Below are 20,983 nucleotides of genomic sequence, written 5' to 3'. Positions count from 1 at the left end.
GAAGGAGGAATTTGCACCCTCCTAGACCCAGCTGGACAACCCCTCCTTGTTTGATTTAATAAGCCATGAAGGGCAAGGGTCAAGCACACAAGTGGTCGATTGGACTTGGCCAAGCACCTTGTCCGCATCCTCAGGCCTCAGTAACTGAAACTCATCCAATAAAACTGGACCAGACGGTGCTCTGAACGCCTCTACCAATGGAACTGCATTAATTGTGGTGTCTAATTCATGACGAATCTGAGCAACTTTATCTTCAAAGTGCTGTGCAAACTGGTCACAGCATGCAACCGAGGGTTCCACAGTCTCTGTCCCTGGCCCAGAATGAAACAGGCCGCAAACCACTCAGAAAAGCTCTGCTGTATGACACTGAGATGATGCAATGCTGGTGGAATAGAACTCCCTCTTTGCCACCCTCACCGCCACTGAGCAGGCTCGAGAATGAGCTCTAACCTGTGTTTGGTCAGACTCAGCACACGTTTTCCTCCACCTGTGTATACCAAGGACCTGGCTGGGCTCTGGTCAGAGAGAGAGGGCGCTTGGGCACGATCATGTCAACCGCCCGAGTCATCTCTGCATTCCACAGAGTGACCTGGGCTTCAATAGGAGCACCAGCCATACCAGCAGGAAAAGCCCCCAGAGCCCTCTGGAATCCATCAAAATCCATTAGCCTCCAGGGGCAGACCATTTTAATAGGTCCCCCACCCTTGCAGATAGGAAAGGCTGCCAAGAGTCTAAACCTCAACAGGAAGCACACACAGCTCTGTCTTCCAACCATGGGGAATGGCTGGGGTGTTCAGGAGGAACATCCAGAGAGTTCATACTTCTGCCTCCTGGCATCTGTTGCCTGAGGCAGTCACCTCACTGTGTCTAATGGTAGGGCTGGCCCTGTCACTCATTATTGCTGATGTTGTAAATGGTCACTTTGCTTATCTTTTACAAAGAATTGTCACAGGCTATACTTCTCACATCTGACCACATTTTCTTCATTCATCTATGACCCCCATTTGACCCTATTTTTTAATTCATACACTGAAACAAAAAAATTGCCCCAGAAGTATTTGCACTTGTTTAGGCATCTGGCAAGACTCCAGCACCAACCTGCATAAAAGACTACTTGGCAAATATTTCTCCAAAATAAAGAGTTATTGGTCTTCTACCTCTTCCATAAATTGCTACACTCTCCTAAGCTACAATTTTCATAGAGAATATTATAGTTTAGGAATATTAAATTATATTCCTGTATAAAGTTTGAATCAGTTTGATTCTAATAGAAGCATTTGTGCTAACAGGCTGTGACTTTTTACAGACCTAGAAGCCTGCTTCTCAAGGTCTCTGGGAAAATCAAGGTAGAACCATTTTGCCAGCCAAACTCAGGAAAAGCGAAATTTCCCACTCAAAATCAGAAAACATGTGCATTAGATAAGAAGGAAGAGAAAATAAGTACTTACTGTACTATTGTTCAGCTTATGACATGAAGGAGTAAAAATGGCATGAAATATTTTGGGAAGGCCACAGATCTGGAAAAAGAAGCAGATGGTTCCTGTTTGGGAGATGGTTCCTGTTTTGGTTCCTGTTTACACTCCTGTTTGGGGGATAGTTCCTGTTTGAGTTTAACAGGATGGTTCCTGTTTTGGGGAACTTACAGTAATGTGCCAACTAGAACATAAAAATATATTGCTCCAAATCATAGATTTGGTGCTGGGAATTTGAAATATTGCTGGGAATTTGAAAAAAATAATAATTCATTGTTAAAATGCTGAGCTAAGTTCCATAACATGTGAGCAATTAATCAAAAATCATTTAAATGTAAGAGGCAAAATATAGGAACTAGAGGACGTTCCATCTGTCCTCACCAGAACCAAATATCAGTTCTCACAGAATGTAGCATTTGTCCTCAGGATGACAATGGCACAGGTTCTCATTGACTTCTCTCCACTCCTTTTTGCTTCAGCTCAGAAATGTTACTGGGTGAGAAACTTTAATCTCTTACTTTAAACTTTAAACTTTACCATACAAAGCAATGCTCCTAGGCCTAAACTTTGAATATTTTTGAATTGTGTTTTGCTTGCAACTGTTTCGTAAGTTTAATTCTCTTACGTATATCATAAAACGTAGAAGCTGCTTAAGGTGTTGAAGTAAAGATAAAAAGACATGCATGATCTCGGAGTCCTCTGTCTAAAAACTCTGTGTTAACACCAGGAATGTTGTAAACTTATAGTGTCCTTGGTGGCACTTTGTCCTTGGTATATGGCATGAGGTACATTAGATGGGGTACATCTAGCTAAATACAGAAATCCCATATCATATAATCCTCAGACACAGACAAATCTGTCACAACACACACACACACACACACACAGAATATATGAACATAGGAAACTGCCACATACAAAGTCAAAACACTGGTCCATCAAGGCCAATATTGTCAATACTGACTGGCAGTGGCTCTCCAGAGTTTCAGGCAGGATTCTTTCCTAGGCTTACCTGGAGATGTTAGAGACTGAACCTGGGACCTCCTGGGTAGTATCCAATAGGGGCAGTGCATGTGCAGCCAGGCCCGCCAGGCCCCGCTCCTCATGCAGCTGCAAATATAGCACTTCCAGAGAAAAGTCCCTACATGCGCAAAAACGCTGGTTTCTGGAAGAACCAGGTCACGCCCCTTTCAGAAACCACAATTTTTGTGCACATCAGGGCTTACCCCTGGAAGTATTATATCACAGCTGTGCGTGGTACGGGCCATACACGAACCTGGGCTGGTGGAGCTGGGTGCGCATGGACCAGACCCTGGCAGGGCTGGCCCTGTGCACACTGCCCCTATTGGATACTGCCCTCTGCATGCAGAGCGTGTGTTCTACCATGGCCTCTGCCTACATAAATGAGGATAACACTTCAAACATGTTAGACTTTAAGCTGCCACGGGACTCTCTGTGCTTTTGTAACCAGGTAAATGAGTTTAAGACAGGGATGCCAACATTCCTTTTGCCAATACATGGATTTCCAAGTTCCTCGTCATATCACGTATTAATGCACGTATTAAGATTGAGCATAATTTCAAAGCTGGTAATAGACTACCACTGCCAGCTTGGAAACAGAAAACCAGGACACCCTAGAAAAATGCTTTCAAATGGGGGATACTTGGTGCTGCAGAAGCGGCACTAAGGTAACAGACCTCCTGGTGTAGCATTTACCTCTTCATTCTGCAACAGCAGCCCTCCTGCTGAATGCACTCAGCAGTCCCATTCATTAGCAGATTGTGTTGGGAACAAAGGAGAGCAGTGGAGGGTGTAGGCTCTGATGCCAGTGCCTTGGACCTTGGATAGCTCCTCTGGAGTTCTGACAGGTTCTGACTGAACCCCGGGGCAGATGCACTGCCCCACTGTCATTGGAGCCACCAGCCTCCAATGAAGGAGCATGATTTAAACCACTTTCTTTAGCCTGTGAGCCTGCTCCCTGAGATTTCAGAGCACTGAATGCCAGGGGTGGCGCAGGGGCAGCTCTTCACCTTCTTGAGGGCACTCTATCTTGCTGTAAGAAGCCCCTGTTTCTACACAATGGTGCCCCTACCAAAGTGGCATGAGGGCATGTGGACCGGTCTGAAAGTTCACTGGCCAGCCATATCTGCCCTGAGAGGCTATCCTGAGGGGGGGGGGCTCCGCATGGGGTTTGTTTGCACAGCTACCATGATTGGGAGAAATGGATACCTCTGCATAGCTGCCACAGTTCAAATACCACCCCCACATGGACTAGAGCTGAACCATAAACTTAGCATCAGCCTTGTGCACTGGTGATGGACTCCCAGGTATGAACTGGAGTTGAAAATATCAAGAAGAGCATAAATAGAAGGACCAGAGCTCCATCTCCCTCCTCATAGTGGAGAGTACAGATCTGGGTGTGAAAGATCCATCCTCTGTTCCTCCATTTGTATGCTGAACTCCTTAGCTGAACTCAGTGGGAGATCTCCTGGGACACCTGTCTTCTGTTAGCTCTGGCTACACAGAGGATGGGCAGCTGCTCCTGAGGACACGTGTCCTGGGAGATCACCTGTGACACAGGCAAGCAAGATTGTTAACAGGGACTGGCCTGAGAGCTCATATTACGCCAGTACTTTTCCAGTTGCACTGGCTGCCAGTCCATTTCCGGGCCCGATTCAAAGTGCTGGTGTTAACATTCAAAGCCCTTAACGGCTTGGGGCCAGGTTACCTGAAGGATCGCCTCCTCCCATATGTGCCTGCCCGGACCTTAAGATCATCCTCAGCGGCCCTTCTCCGTGAGCCCCTGCCAAAGGAAGTGAGGCAGGTGGCTACTAGGAGGAGGGCTTTTTCTGCTGTGGCACCCCGGCTCTGGAATGAGCTCCCTAGTGAGGTTCACCTGGCGCCTACATTGTATTCCTTTCGGCGCTAGGTGAAGACCTTTTTATTTTCCCAGGCATTTTAGCATTTTAGCTTTCTAAATTTTTATCTTTGCTGTTTTAAATCTGTATTTTAAACTCCTGCACTGCTGCTAGGTTTTATTGTGGTTCTATTGTTATATTGTGGTTTTAATGTTCTATATATTTTAAATTGTTTTATTGTGTGTTGTTTGGTTTTAATTTTTGTGAACCGCCCAGAGAGCTTCGGCTATTGGGCGGTATAGACATGAAATAAATAAATAATAAATAAATAAATAAATAAATAAATCTCCTGGGCCTTGTCTCTTGTCTTTACAATTCCTGGCTTTGAGAAAGGATCCCACCCAGCCAGGCATTTGGGTCTGGCTGGCTATCTGAAGAACTGCACCAGCCGCTCCCTCCTCCGGACATGACTCTCCAGAGGACAAATGCCAGTGGTGGTGAGTGGAGGGTCTTGGGGTCGGCGGGAAGGGGGCCTTCTGAGTCCATGGGCCCCCTGCAGCTGCCTGGTCTTGCCAACTCCTGATGCCAGGCCTGGTTGCCAATCCCAATTTAAGGTGCTGGCTTTAATCTTTAAAGCCTTAAATGGTTTGGGCCCAAGTTATTTGAAGGACCGCCTTCTCCCCTACCAGCTTGCCCACATTCTGAGGTCATCAGCACAGGCCCTTCTCACTTGCCCAATGCCATTAACAGGTTTTATTGCTGTTATCTGTTTTTATAGTATTTTATAGCACATGTATTTGTAAATATTTGTACCGACATACTTTTGTATTGTTTTTTATCTTGTATGCTGCCGTGAGAGGGTTTTACCCTTAAAGGCAGCCTAAAAATAATTTTAAATACATAGATAAATATGTTAATGATGTAAATAACAGTTGAAGAACTAGGCTTTTAACTATGGCATAGCTAATCTTTTAGCAATACCCATGCAATCCTCAAATCACTCTCGTCATCACACTGGCACTTTAAAAAATGTAATTCCAGTTTTACTACACTGCGGCTAATACTGCAATCCCATTAGGGTGGCCATGTGACCTCTCTCACAGAGGACAGTCCTCTATTCGAAGGTGTCCTCTATTTGAAGGGCTGTCCAGTCCAAGTCTGGTTTTAAAATAAACAACCATAGCAACTGTTGCCCATCCACAATTACCAGAACCTGAACAGCAGACTGAACAGGCAAATACACAGGTCATCTGGTCATAGTCTTGCACACTATGGTGAGATGTACTGTATTTCTTTGTAAATTATAATTATTATTTCCAAAGTTGCATTTATACATTAGTATATGCAAATTGCATGCAAATTGCTGTCCTCTTTCACACTCTTTTCAGGCAATTCATATCCTTTTTTTTTGTGACCACTCTACGTCTTATGCACACTTCCTTGGGACTAAATCACACTGAACTCATGTGCCTCCATTTCAAGATCATGTGGTTAAGAACAGGCCATAAGCCAAGGACTTTACTGCAAGTGGATTAGCTTAACTGGACTATGGACTGCAGCCAAAGAGTAAAAACCAACCCATCACACAACATTTTCTTCTTTCAAAGTGAACTGGAACTACTTTATTTCAACATACTATGATAACAACGCAGTGCCTTTAAAAGCAAATCACTATTCATAATCTTAAAGCAGTGCACCACCTCTAAGCATCTTCGACTGATTAGCTGATAGGATTCTTCAGGATACTTCTTCTCTACTAAGAGTTTGTTATAACAGGAATTTTGAATGCATAGAAAGTGCATATCAAATGGCAATTACTAGGGTTCCTCTGCAATAGAATTCCTAAAGACAACACACTCATACACCCTAAGACATTTGCAAACACCCTTACCATTTTCTGCCCCAAACAAGATATTTTAACCTGAGTATACTAAGTGACGTTAAAGCTAAAGGCACACAATACCATATGGTCTTTCCTGAGTATAGTTTCATACTGTGTTATTTAACACAAATAAGGGTGCTTCCGAATGTTGCTTTCTCCAGGAAGCAGAGTGGATTGCAACACCAGAATGGAAAAAGGAGAAGCAGTATGTCCAGGAAGTAGCATGAGTGGGGCAGGATGGGTGGTTTTGGCACTACAGTGCCCCTGTTAAACACCACTCACTGCTAACCCATGGTGATTGCTTCTAGTAGTTCACACTAGCAACAATCAGCACAAGTGTATACAGCCTCTGCTCTTAGGAACATAGGGAACTGCCTTGGGTCGTACCATTGGTCCATGTAGCCCAGTATTGCCAACACTGAATGGCAGCAGCACTCCAGGGTTTCAGGCAGTTTTTTCTGTCCTACCTGGAGATGCCAGGGATTGAACTTGGGACCTTCTATATGCAAGCCATGTCCCTAGGGATGTCAGAGAATTTCTCCACGAATCTCGGCTGGCATTCGGCCCCCCGAAATTGGTGGAGAAATGGTCTGTCCCCCCGCCCCCTCCGGGACGGGACTTACCTTGTGCAAATGTCCCTGGCGGCGGCAGCTCCGGCGGCGGTTCAGCGGCGGTTCGGTTCCGACCGGCTGCCGCCACCGCCATTTCCAAGTTTAAAAAAAACAAAACAAAAACGCGATAGGCTATGTAAAGATTTACGTAGCCTATCACGGCTAGATTTTTAAAAAACACGGTGATAGGCTACGTAAACATTTACACGTGTTTAAATGTTAAATTAAATGTTAAATAAATGTTTAAACACGTGTCTATCACGGCTGAGTGAAAAACAAACGCAAAGAGCGTTCCCCTTATTTTCGCCGTAGTCTACGTAAATGTTTACATAGACTACACGTGCCAAAATAAGGAACGCAAATGGCAGCGCCCATGGGCACTGCCATTTGCATACGCGCGGGTTTTTTGTTTTTTTTCACTCAGCCTTGATAGGCTATGTAAACATTTACGTAGCCTACCATGGCTGACTGCAGGGACGCAAACGGCAGCGGCTATGGCCGCCGCCATTTGCATCCCAGTAGGACAGGAGGATTCGTGGCCGGAGGGACGGGGCGCCTCCCCCCCGCCCAGAATTTCGGCGGGGAGGGACGGGGTGCCTCCCCCCGGCCAGAATTTCGGCGGGGAGGGACGGGGCACCTCCCCCCCGCCTAGAATTTTGTGGGGAGGGACGGGGCGCCTCCCCCCCACCGCAAATCTAGCTTCGGGATCAGGTAAGGGACTTTCATACATCCCTAATGTGCTCTGCCACTGAGGTATAGTCCCTCCAGATGCCCTTCAGATAGTCAGTGGAGGCTGGGGGCTCTGATTTCAGTGGGGCTGTGAATCCATTCTTGGTTTCAACCAGAACCATCCAGAACTCTAAAGGAGCTATCCCGTGTGCTGAGCCCTACCCCCCAAATGGGTTCAGCACCTTGGATAGCTCCATTAGAGTTCTGACTGAAACCCAGAATGGATTCTCAGCCCCACTGAAATTAGAGCAACCAGCGTCCACTGGATACTGTTGACATATATCGTACTTTACAAAAGTCAGTTCTCTGCTTAAGGAGCCGCCAGAGGATAGTCCTTTGAAGGCGACTTCTGTTTGAAGGGCTGTCCAACCCAGGTCCGGTTTAAAGAGAAAGAGCCATAGAAAGAGGGAGCAGCAGCAGCCTTGAAGTTTCCCATCCACAGTTAGCACCTGGAAAACAGGCTGAGCAGGCGGAACACGCAATCTGGTCACTGTCTTCCCCACTATGATGAGATGTATTGTATTTCTTCTTAAATTATAGTAATTATTTCTCAATTTGCATCTCTACATAGAACTTAGCCTATGTATTTTTATGCAAATCTGTACCGTTTTTCCTCTTTGGGTGATGCGTTTTCTCTTTTTTGGCAATGTGTATGTGGCCACCCTACCTTCAAAAATGTTGAGCTTTCAAATGTACTCTCAGTTATGATCTGTATATGTTCAGCAAAATACTTCTGTTGCCAGATCTCTGGTACGTGACTCTCACATCTATATACTCTGTTTCTGCATTTAATGGTGATTCTGTTCACTGCCAAGATTAGATTTATTAAATGCATTTGTATCTCACCCTTCCTCCAATGAGCACAGGGCATTGTACATTTCATTCTGACAACAACCTTGCGAGGTAGGTTAGTCTGAAACAAAATGATATCCCCAAGGCTTGGGTAAGTTTCATGGCGGAGGGGTGGGTGGGAATTGAATCCTGGTCCAAGTCTACTCTACAGTGAATGGATTCAGAGCAGAAGGTGTCTAAAATATACAGCAGCCTTCTGTGTAATTTTTATATAAATAAATTAACTCTGCTGCAGATACGTAACAAGTCCAGTGTAGTAACTTCAATTACTCAGCAACTGAGGAATATCATTATTTGCTGAGTCCTGTTGCTAAATAATTCTACACTGGCTTCTTGTATCCTTTTTGCAGTTTGAGCACAACTGATAATAAATAATAATGATAAGAAACATAGTCAAATAGTTGCATACACACACTTTGTAAATTTGCAACACACAAACTAGACAAGGAATTATCCTTTATATTTAAAACAGATATGTACAATGTAGAAATTGCTTGGTTTGAAAATCAGTTTTCTGCAACAGTGGGATTGTATTTGGTCCTTCAACATGTGTGGAAATTTCCCAGTTTACTCAAGAGCAATGAAAGAGCAAACCCATCATCTATTAATGGCCTAGATTGATTTTCACTTGGAATGTCACCCCCAGCCTGTTCAATAGTAAAATGTTCTCTTTCTACTTCAAGCATAGGATAAACAATGCACTAATGGACATTTCATAAATTAATGTCTAGATGCACAGATTGTGTAAGCCTAAATGACACGGTAAACAAACCATTACAGCTCAGAAATGGAAGGAAGAGATGGTAAACTATGAGAAAATAGTTATGCTAAACTAGATCTCATCTTCTGACTCCTGGTCTCGCTCGGATGTTTTCAGTAATCCAAGTTCCATTGCTGGGGCTTGTTTTAATCTTGACCGAACTACCCTGGAGAGAGGAAAAATGAAGTAGAATAATTCATGGTACATCTTCACATTTTCTAAGCTAAGTAGGGAACAACTGTGTGTGTGGGGGGGGGAGGGGTATTCTTATATGGGATGTCACATTAACAACATAAATATATTAAGTCCAGTTCCCAACATTCTACCCTCTTCTCTCAACACTCCATTCTATCATACAGGGGTGAACAACCATTGCCTGGGGCTAAATCTAGCCCTCTGGCGGGACCCAGAAGGCCACATTCCCTTCCCTTTCCTTCCCTTGTCCCTACCCCCTTTCTCCCAACCAGCAATCATTTGGCAGTTTCTCAGCTTCTGTGCAGGTCCCCCGTCCCATTCTAAAAGGTTGAAATGCCTCTCCTAAGGCTTAGTTAGTGGCAGGAAGAGCTTTAAGCTGAAATACCCTGTTATGTCTGGACTTTTGGAGGGGGGTTGGCCTCATCCCTTTTGCCCTTCCTGCCATTGGAATGCAGCCCCCAAGAGCTTCTCTAAAATGGAATTTGGCCCTCAGGCTGAAAAGTTCTGCACCCCTGCTCTAGCTGACCAAGAAAACAGAATTCACACTGAGGCTACACAGCTAGGGACTAGCCTTGATTCTCAATGGCTGGTGTCACTGGGGCAGAGAGCAAGTTTAGTCCTCACCCCAAAATTATCAATTTTCTATCTCCTGTATGGCCTTTTAGGCCCCTTCCAACCCTACTATTCTGTGATTCCTATATAAGTGAATAGCTACTGTTCATTCCTGTGGCAGAAAGCAACATTTTGCACTGTCCGCAAAAGAGCTTCAGCACCTTGGACAGCTCCTTTACAGTTCTGGCTGGTTCTCACTGAAACCCGGAATGGATTCACAGCCCCACCAAAATTGGAGCCAACAGTCTCCACAGGTGAGGGCAAAACCTTCCTTTAACCCCAACACTGGGAAGACCAGCCTGTATGGACAAGAATCCCACAGTATGAGTGCAACGCATGGGGGAGGATGTGCACTTAATCCCCTCTATGGATCATTGCAATACACAAGCGCTCTCTCCGGACACACTCTGCCTGTCAGAATGAAGGGCATTTTGCTAGTTATATCTGATAAGGGACATCTAAACAGGAAAAATAGCTCACTATGTGACTGCTAGAGTACATGTGAATGCTATGGAAGGAGAGGCACCTTTGAATGTCTTCCCCTGCTGTTACTCCAGGACTGAGGACAGTTAAACAAGGTCATCTTTGTTTGAGAAAATGTACAAAGCACATGATCCTATTGTACAAGAGGGCCTATGCCTGCAATTTATATTGCCACATAGTGACCCATTTGCTTTAACAAGCCAGTGTGGTGCAGTGGTTAGACTGTTGGACTGGGACTTGGGAGATCCAGGTTCTAGTCCCCACTTGACCATGAAGCTGACTGCGTGACTTTGGGCCAGTCACTGACTTTCAGCCTAATCTACCTCACAGGGTTGTTGTGAGGACCATGTAAGCCGCCTTGGGTCCCTTGCAAGAGGAAGAAAGGTGGAATATAAGTGTAATAATAAACGCAATGAATAAATATTTGGCAATAAAAAAGGCTGGCACAGGACTCCCGATATAGATCAGGACCACAGGGGAGAGGAAATGGTTAAACCCTCCTACCCTCCTATGCTAGGGTCCCAGTACAGATCCCCCTGCCAGCCAGATTTAGACCAGAGTAAAACAGACAAACTTTAAAGCAGCTTTCCCCAACCTGGTGCTCTCCAAATGAGTTGGATTACAACTCCCAGCATGCCTAATGTACTGTCTACTTTACAATTCAGTAGCTTTTTTGCTCTTGATGTCTGTACCCTACTCCCAGAGTTATATTGCCTGGTTGTGATTATTCAGTTATGAGACATAAGCACGCTTGACATTGCCGGGGCACTGTCTTCTTTATTAGAAGTTGATTATATGCAGTGGAGGCTGGTGGATCTGACATCAGTAGGGCTGTGAATCTGCTCTAGGTTTCTGTCAAAACTCTAAAGAAGCTGTCCAAAGTGCTGAACCCAATCCCCAAAATAGATTCAGCATCTTCGATAGCTCCTTTACAGTTCTGGCTGAAACCCAGAGTGGATTCTCAGCCACCAGCCTCCCCTGATTATATATTCTTCTAGGGCTGGGCTCTAACAATTCAAGAAGGTCCCAGAACTCAACACTGGTGCATCCTCCTGCATAATAAGCTCTGAGAACAGGTGGGCTACAAGAAAGGGCCTCAGGGAGAGTACAGGAAGTCACCACCTGTCCCAGAAGGAAGCTGGGCATTGCTCACCTGTACATACATTTGTATACATTTTATGTGTACTTTGCTTATTTCCTAGCAAGGCTATGAGGAAAAGTCCAGTTCCTGCTGGGTTGCTTCAAAACCTTCAGGCTGAACGGAGCTGCATATGCAGGCCACTGCAATTTTGCATCCCTCCATAAGTGAAGGATTTGTTTTCGAAGGCCTGAAGGTTTTATTGTGCTGAATAACATTTCAAAGCCTTAGCATTTTGTAGCAAGTTAAATGGAGATCTTCGGAATTTCTCTTCTTAAGTAGGATCCACTTACCAGCTGACTATAGTATAATTCACTGCCATTATAAGAAGTGCAAATGTGTAATGCCAGCAATAGCACATTGTGAGGAACATTATATTATTGTGATCCATTTGGTTCCATTCTGGACTCCCACTTGGAGGATAAAGCACAAATCCAATCTGTGAAATCAAAGAGGCACAAGGCATTAGATTTAGAAATGTTTGTTTTGTCTTTGTAGCTTGCAATGCCGTATTTTATGCGTTTATCTCATGCCATGTGGTGGCCATTAGGGCTTGAGGAAAGAGTACTGGAACGTTGATCTAGATATCAGCTCTGTGATGCAGCCACTGTGTAGCCTTGGAAAGGTCAGAAAAATTTCACCTCAGTTCCTAATCTGTAGATGGGGCATACTACTTCCCTCCCTCTCAGAGTTAAAGTGAGGGTAAACAAAATAAAAATGACAATGCATCACCATAAGAAGAGCCATGCTGGATCAGACCAAAGGCTTATCTAGTTCAGCATCCTGTTTCTCCTCACTGGCCAACCAGATGCCTCTGGAAAGAATATGATGCCAATAATGATGACTAATAGCTATTGATAACCTTATCCTTCATGAGGATACTGAAAACACATAGAATGATTAAATGTGTCCAAAGAGGTGTTTCAGTGCATCTGGTATCTATGGTAACATGCTTCAGACCACACTTTTTCTGCATCAGCCTACATCAGGCTGTGGGCGCATCTGGCAATTTAAGAAACTGTCCTGGGCACCATCACAAAATGGCTGCCATAGGAGGAGTGGTAAAGGACAAGTAACCTCTCCTAAAGTCTGAGTACAAGACAGAGGTGGAGTCTGAGCCCCAATACACTTAAACATCTCCTTTGAACCCATAGCTTTCAGAACCAACACAAACCTATTTCACAGGAATCTTAGGTGCTGTAAAAAAATGTGTTACTTCTAAAAAATGAGTGGGGAAAGGTAGGCACTTTTGCGGGCACCAAGAAAGGGGCCCAGGGGCGCACTGGTGCCCATGGGCGCCATGCTGCCTACCCCTGGTCTACATCGTTCACACCAGTGGTATGTAATGCCAAATGGTTCTCTTTTCCTGAGATGTGTCCCATGTTCCTGGCCATATGCACCAGACTGGGAATGCAGGTCATTGTGGTCTAGCTGCCCCCTTGTTTGCTGAATATTCATTTCCCCTGCACCTCCAATCCAGCCATTATCCATCTTCATGGGAGCTCCAATGCCTAAACTTAGGTCTGGACCGCAGGCTGCTTTACAACAATACTCTACTAAAAACACATGTTCTGTGGGCATGCGATACAGCTGCCTTGCTGAAGCTAAGCAAGTCTGGGCATGGTTAATGCTTGGATGGAAACCCCATGTACATTAGCTTGAGTTCCATGATGGGGAAAAGGTGGGGCATAAATGTAATAAATAAATACCAAATTAAGATCAGATTTAAAATCCACATGGAAAGTTAGAGATGGATTGCTGTTATCATTTATTTAAAATATTTACATTGCACCTTTCTATTTATTTTGATATCTGAGGTAGCTAGTACTTACAATAAAAGGGAAATAGGAAATCAGTTAAAAATAAAATGGCCTTGCTTTCCCCCCAAGAATGCATCAGGTTAAAGCACTTCAAGGACATGGCCAACCAAAACTCCACAGTATCCACAAAAGCCCTCCTCAAAAGCTGTGATATGCGGAAAAACAAGGAGAGCTTGCACCAGGTAGATCTATATATTAAAAGATATACAACAATCCTTAATAAGCAAGACACATATTTTTATTTAACAACAAGTTAAAATAATTATACAGAACTAAAGAAAGGAATTTCATATTTAAGTTTGTTTAGGAATTTTCAACCAGCTGCAAAAGAAGAAAAATGGCTCAACCTTAAATCTACAAAGGAACCTCTGGACAATGGAATGCAACAATAGATTTGTCCATGACATTGTACATATTTTAAAAGCTTATTTCTGAACAGCATTGCAAACAGGAGAGTTGCTTTCTCTTCCAAAAGATGTGAACTATTTAGTTTTTCAAAGAAATTCCACACCTTTTTACTTAATATGTTTTTCCTTGCCAGAATATATTCCGAATACTTCACTTCAAAATTTATGTTATACTTCAACAGCCTTGTTCATCATATCAGAGCAACTGACACCAACGGACACAATACTAATTGAAGCAGGCAGGATATTTTCATTGGGATTGCAGCTGGCGAGTGAAGAGTAAAACCGTGTGGCAATCTTGATGAAAATGGGGTGGGAGGGCTAGTACTAAATAGAAAGAACCCCCTAATGTGGTTGTTAGTTAAGGGTAATGTCTAGTTTTACCCTCAGTTGAGCTAGGGCTGTGGTCCGTCAGTGTTTGCATTTATTGCTATTTGTGTGCTCTGCTTTTAAAGACTGTGGGCAGAGTTCAGCTCTTTGTGGTTTTAGTATTTGTATTTAGGTCTGGGGTTTAGGTATGTACTGTGATCCACCCAATTTGACAGACCTGTAGGAAAAGAAACACACTGTTATAGACGCTGTTAGGCATGCTACCCATTTAAAAGCCCAGTTTGTTTCTACTGAACCCTTTCATGACAGCAGTGGTTCTCTTTCACAAGCAAACGTGGCCCATAATAAAACTTTAAAAGAAATATAAATCATATATATTAAGAGCAACCTCTGTTCTCCAAGTGTCAATCTTTAAAATGGCACCCTCCGTGCACAAGAAGAAGGAGGTATCAGCAGGCTAAGGGAAACCTGGAGATATGCAGAAGCACAAAATATCTGTAGGAAAAAAATCCTTAAGAGGAGGGAGCTCCCCAAAACAGCCTAATGGAAACTGATCATGCTCAGTGGGCATAGAATGCTGTGAGTTTGTTGGAGTGGTGAAGGAATGGAATGGAACTACTGGATTTCGAACAGGGAGCACACCACGCTAGATAATTTTGTTTCAGGCTCCACTTTAGAGTGGCTGCTTATGCATCACCCAAAAGAAGAAATGCATTACCCAAAATAGAGGACAAAGGGGGATACAGATTTGCATAAAATTTGCATGTGCTAGTACACATGTATAAATGCAAATTTAGACACAATTATTGTATTTTAGATAGAAGTACAATTTCATAGTGAGAAAGACTGTTGATGGGCAACTTCAAGGCCCCTGTTGGCTTCTCCCCTTCTTATGGTTCTTTATCTTTAAACTGGACTTGAACAGGACAGACCTGCAAAATAGAGGCTGCCTTCAAACAGAGGACTGTATTTATTTATTTATTTATTAAATTTATTAATCGCCCATCTGGCTGGTCACCCAGCCACTCTGGGCGATGTACAACATACAATAAAACAGTTTAAAACAATAAAATTCTACAATAAAAACATTTCATAAAATACCCTAACCCACCCCAAATGCCTGCCTGAACAACCACGTTTTTAATGCACGACGGAAGCTCATTAAAGAGGGGGCATGACGGAGTTCCCTAGGGAGGGAGTTCCACAGAGTGGGGGCCACCACAGAAAAGGCTGTGCTCTGTAAAAGAGGACACATGGCCACCCTACTTGTATATGCAAATACTGATTAACACAGCAGGAAAATATCAAGGGCAGTATATGGAGGTATAAGCGTTCAGGACTGGATGGCAGAATGATACTTATTTATTCATTTAAAGAATGTTTAGGCTACCTTATAGGGCAATATCCTCTCCAGGTGGCTTATAAACATATAACAGCTAAAAAAAATCATATAATTGAAATTTGCTCTAAAACACAAATTACAAACAACGAAATGCCAAAAAGTCAGCGAGTAGAAGGACAGATTAATCAACCCTTAAAATATTATTAAAGGGTAGCTCATATTCTCTCTCTCTCCCTCTCCCTCTCTCTCTCTGACGCGCGCACACACACACACACACACACACACAGAGAGAGAGAGAGAGAGAGCTTTGTCTCTATAGACCCTAAAGCAAGAGAAGGCAGTGGCAAAAATGGCATGCATACAGTTAAGCACAGAAGCTTTATAAAACAGCAGCCTGCAGAGTTCTCATTTTCCCAGCATCTCCTGCTCTCTCCACCTTGAGCTTAGAAGCAGCGCGGGCTTCAGTAATGGGACAAGACATATCTCATCTCAGAAATGTAAAATTCTGCCAGCAAGTGCATTGTTGTGCTACCTTTATTTAACAAGAGAAGTAGGTGGGTTGATTACAGGTAGATAGTAACCCTGTTCAGGCATTTATATAGACCTGTTCAGGCGTTATGCCTAAACAGTATAAAAATGCCTGAAAGTGACACAGGGCTGTGTATGTTGACCCTTCCCCCAACATCTGTACACATGCCTGCCCAGCATCCTCAGTCCCTGGCCTTGCCTGGCTGAGAAGGGGGGTTCTACTCATGTAGGCCTGAATGAGAGTAGATCCTCCCTTCACTTGCCACTTACACATATTTATATAGTATTTTCAGGAAGGGCCAGTATAGCTGCTTATTCTGCAGTGCAGTGTTTGAAAGGCTGATGAACTAGCCCCTTCAAATTTATCAGTTTTAGGGCTGATCTAATGTCCTATCATTTTTCAACTTGATCTTCCATGCTGCTCTAAGAGTGGTATTTTCCATCCTGTCGTTTGCTCTCTCCAACTATCTGAGAGAGGCTTGGGGCGGGGTAGGGGGGCTCTGGTAGGACTGACATTGCCTTGATCAGCCTGGCCCCTCCTTCACCACCATCTATTTCTGCTGCACACAGGAGTGGGGAGGCAGGCTTCCTGGCAGAGTATGAGGGAAGAGGAAGAAGATGATGGTGGCCAGATGGCTACCATGGTAATTGAACACAATATCCCAGAGCGACCCTACAGTTGCAACAGGGCTCCCCAACCTTTTTGGGCCAGTGGGCACATTTGACATTTTGGAGAATGTTTTGTAGGTGCATGTCGGGGTGGGGGTTGCCCATTCACAAGTGACTGCTATAGTGTGCAGAGCCCATCAAAATACATCAATTTTCTAGAAAGCAAATCGGTGAGGCCAAAAGAAAAGTAATTTACAAGAACCTTAATACAAGGGAGATGTGGGTTCTGAGGTCCAAAATACAAAACCACTCTTTTGAACCCACAGTGTTTGTGTTCCAGCACCCATTTCACAGAAGACGAACTGATGAAACCCAGAGACAAGAAACTGAGTATGAAGCAGAGGTGGGGGCTGACCCCCAAATGCCAAGCCACGTATTCTCCCAACAAAATGCCTATTTCACTGCAGGCAAAGTGTTCAGAGAAACACAAACACATTCCCAGGCAAGACACACACACACAACACAGCTCCCCGCCGAAATCCAAAGAACAGAACACACACACATACCCAAAAACAAAACACACATACACCACCCAAGCAAAACACACACACACCTTAACAGAACACATACCACAAAGCAAACGAACAATGCAGCTAACACACACACACACACACACACACACACAGGAAATGCAAAGCACCCCCATTGCTCCATGACAACCTTTCTAGCCTTCCAGGGGGGATGTTCCCTAGCACCCCCAACTTACTTTTTTCTAGGAAGCTGAGCACAATTCAAAACAAAGAACTAGACTTCAGCCACCCACCATTTTTATTTCTTAGGAATGCCTCTGAAGCCCATGTGAAGCCCAGAGGCATTCTGGGTAATAAAGATGGTGCTGGAGGTTGGTGCTTGCCTTTGCAGCTCGGCAGCCTTTCAGTTAAAAAATAATAATTTAAAAAGTTCTTCCCCCCAAATTAATATAATTTAAAAAATCAGGAGGGGCAGGGAGGCCAGTGTCCACGGGCACCAAATTGGGGAGGGAGGAGTTACAATTACATTACATTGTAATTACAGTGGCAGCTGTCCAGCAATCAGAGGAGTGCCAGGAGAGAGGGCACAGGGCAGTGTATCTGCAGCGGTGGGCCCTTGACAGCTGTCCAAGGATGCTGCCTGCTGACGCTGGGCCTGATCTCAACTTTTTCCTGGGAAAGAACTGATCATGAAGGCAGGAAACAGCGCCTCACTCACCTGCCAGAACCAACTCCCTTGCAGTATACAGAGACTCGTCCGGAACATCTCAAGGACAATGATGCCACGGAAGAAGACTTCCAAGAATATGCAGACGGCTGCTCCAAAGATGGCCACTAAAAGTAACTGATGCACATGGAGATCTAACATAGCACGCCCATGGATATGGTAATAAAATAGAAAACCTGGTGACAGGGAATGAGAGGGTCAACTACTACTTCTTCTGTATTTATTTACTGCACGAAATTCCTATTACAAACCATAACATGTGGGGTTTATATCAAGTGACCTATGTGTCTGCATCATTTCAGTGAAACCGAGAAGCATTGAGGTATACAGGGGGATCCATCATCCCACTTACCTCTATGTCAAGGGTGCACAACCTCTTCAGCCTTAGGGCTGCATCGGGTTTCTGTTGGGGTGCACATACACAAACATGCACTTCCATATTCACACACACATTCAGGAGTCGCTGCTTTGTGGAGGGAAAAGGTCGCAGCCTCCTTCCCACACAGCCACCCTGACCCGATTGCTGCTTTGCTGCCACCATTCGTGGCCGTAAAGCAGCAATCTGGGCTGTTTCAGGGGTGTTGTGGGGGGAGGGAGGCAAGTTTCCCTCTACTTATTTGTTTTATGTATTTAGTATTTTCTGGGCAAGAACCTTCCCAAGGCAGCTTACAAAAAGCTTTAAAAACAGAATCACAAAAGAAACATAAAAGAGCCAGGTGGTATAGTGGTTAGAGTGTTGGACTGGGACTTGGGAGATCTGGGTTCTCATCCCCACTTGGCTATGAAGCTCGCTAGGTGATTCTCAGCCTAACCTACCTCACAGGGTTGTTGTAAGGACAAAACTGAGGAGGAAGAGAACCATGTAAGCCACCTTGGGTTCATTGCGAGAAGAAAAAAGGTAGGGTATAAATGTAATAATACCAGTACTAACAACAACAACAACCACAATAATATAAATAAAACTCCCACCACAACTCAGATAAAAAGAGCAGCACTTAAAACAACAGCACACAAGCCCCTCCATAACATACAGACTAGAACAAAACAGCTTTCAAGGTCTACATAAAGGCCTGTTACAAAGGCCTGTTTGTTATGACAGTTGGGGCCATGAGTACCTCTTCACAGTATCAACTGCAACCCTAACGTATCCCTAACTAAGGGTGCTGCCACACAGACAGCTCCTAGTACTGTCAATCAAAAGACATTGTGCAGCTATTCTGCCTTTTCTCCCTTAATGGACTTTTTGTGGAAAGAAAGAAAAAATGGAAAGACATGATGGGAAAACACAGGACGGTTGCAAGTGGAAGACAATGTCATCTGGAACCTGCACCCCTCCAATTCTGTAAATGAGGCAGGGTCAAGCACCCGATAGGTTAAATTTTATGTTACTTGAGGATAATCTTTTTTCTTTCTTTTTACTCTAGACTAACTGCACATGGCCACAATTTTGATTGGGACCACTGTGCACTGGGAGGGGAGGATTAATACTTTCTCCCCCCCACCACCACTTTTTCCTGAAACCCCCCCACCCCCATCCCTGATGTGAGGCTTAAAAAAAGAAGTCTCCATTGGTCTCAGTGGAGGCTTTTCTTCTTTTCTTTTTTTAAACCTACCCCCCCCCAGGGGGGGATTTCTGGAAGAAATGGTTGGGGGAAGTTTTGATCCTCCCCTCCCCGTGCACAGCGGTACCAATCCAAATCAGGGCTACGTGCATTTAGAGTAAAATTATCCTCAACTATACACTCAGCAGAACATAACGTGTAGTCTGACTCTAAGTTGCAATCCAGCCAAAAAGGCATACTTATGAATAACTGAGTTCAGATTTGGGGCCACAATATATACACATGTGACATGTGGATCAGACAGAGTCTGGCTGGCCACATATCAGAGATGCTTTAGCAGTGGACTGTCTGCATCGGCAGGGGGTCAGGCTGGATGACCTTTGAGGACCCTTCAGACTATATGATTCTCTGATTTTTGCTTATGCTATTCAAACATAAAAAGTTATCAAACCTATTTCTTTCTCCAAATCTTTAACTCCTCTATTTTGCCTTCCTCCCTAATAAGGACGCAGTGTATATTATTTAACTGCATTAATAATCAGCCTTGATATATAATCCATTCCCCCCCTTTGTTATGACTTTTCTCATGTGTTTATATAACACAGTTATGCTAATGGATCTTTATCTACTCATTTTTGGTTTGATCCAGGAAAAGATTTTCTGCATAAATAGTGCAGTGGAGTGTGCTCACCTTCCACAGAAACTGCAAGAGAAAGCATCATTCTGTCCAAAGCTACTGGTAATACATTAGTGCTATGCGCCACAATGTCTACCAGCCCTGAGATACCATAGAAGAGATACATGGTCGCATGCTGCCAGTTCATGAGGTGATCCCATTGTTTCTTTTCATAATTGTACAACTTCAGATGAGGTCCGTCGGGAACAAACTGCTCAGCTATCATTCCTGTGAGGTGAAATAATGAGGGGAGGGGAAATGTGTCAGTGACCTTCTTAGTCCGTCCCTTGCATAAAAATCAATAAAGGGTGTAATCCTATGCATGTTTAGACAGAAAAAAAAATCTTACAACTCCCAGCATTCCCCAGCCAGCACTGGAAGTTGTAGGACTTTTTTTCTGTCTAAACTTGCATAGGATTGCATCCCAAGACTTTGGCATCACTGTGGTAATGATGCGTTTTTCTTGCCATTACTCTACCAGTAAAATCCAAATCAGTACTTATGAGCGTGCCCTATTAATCCAATTAGTGATACTATCCATGTGTATCAAACTCCACCTCATACGTTTTTTCTTTAGCATTGTTAAACAAAATAGAACCGCAGTCTCGAATCCAAGAAGGAGATTCTGCGACTTCTCAAATTCAGTACAATGCCTATAGCAGGGGTCCCCAGACTCTTTGGACCCATGGGCACATTTGGGAATTTGAGAAACTGCTGTGGGCACCACCACAAAATGGCTCCCATGGAGGATGTGGCTAGTACATACTGGCTGCTGGGAGGGAGGGAAGGGAGTGGAGAGGTTTGTGTGCGCCATTGGAGGTTCCTATGGGCACCATGGCGCCCATGGGCACCACATTGGG

General features: G+C 44.1%; 1 protein-coding gene across 1 annotated transcript in view; it reads right to left on the bottom strand.

Moving 5' to 3' along the window:
* Positions 1-5,934: 5,934 nt before the first annotated feature.
* TMEM45A (transmembrane protein 45A) overlaps positions 5,935-20,983 on the bottom strand; it is a 30,984-nt gene continuing 15,935 nt past the window's right edge. Inside the window, exons 3-6 of the mRNA XM_084841685.1 lie at positions 20,139-20,351; positions 17,877-18,061; positions 11,886-12,031; positions 5,935-9,330 (exon numbers count right to left, since the gene is read on the bottom strand). Of these exons, the coding sequence (XP_084697811.1) occupies positions 9,237-9,330; positions 11,886-12,031; positions 17,877-18,061; positions 20,139-20,351 (638 nt within the window). The 3' untranslated portion in view covers positions 5,935-9,236. The remainder of the gene's footprint in view (positions 9,331-11,885; positions 12,032-17,876; positions 18,062-20,138; positions 20,352-20,983) is intronic.

This window comes from Heloderma suspectum, chromosome 3 (assembly GCF_057233095.1).
Source record: "Heloderma suspectum isolate Gila_16-S chromosome 3, 16-S_ref, whole genome shotgun sequence".
Taxonomy (NCBI): Eukaryota; Metazoa; Chordata; class Lepidosauria; order Squamata; family Helodermatidae; genus Heloderma; species Heloderma suspectum.
The sequence above is the reverse complement of the archived record's forward strand: the minus strand, read 5'-3'. Positions and strand labels throughout refer to the sequence as shown.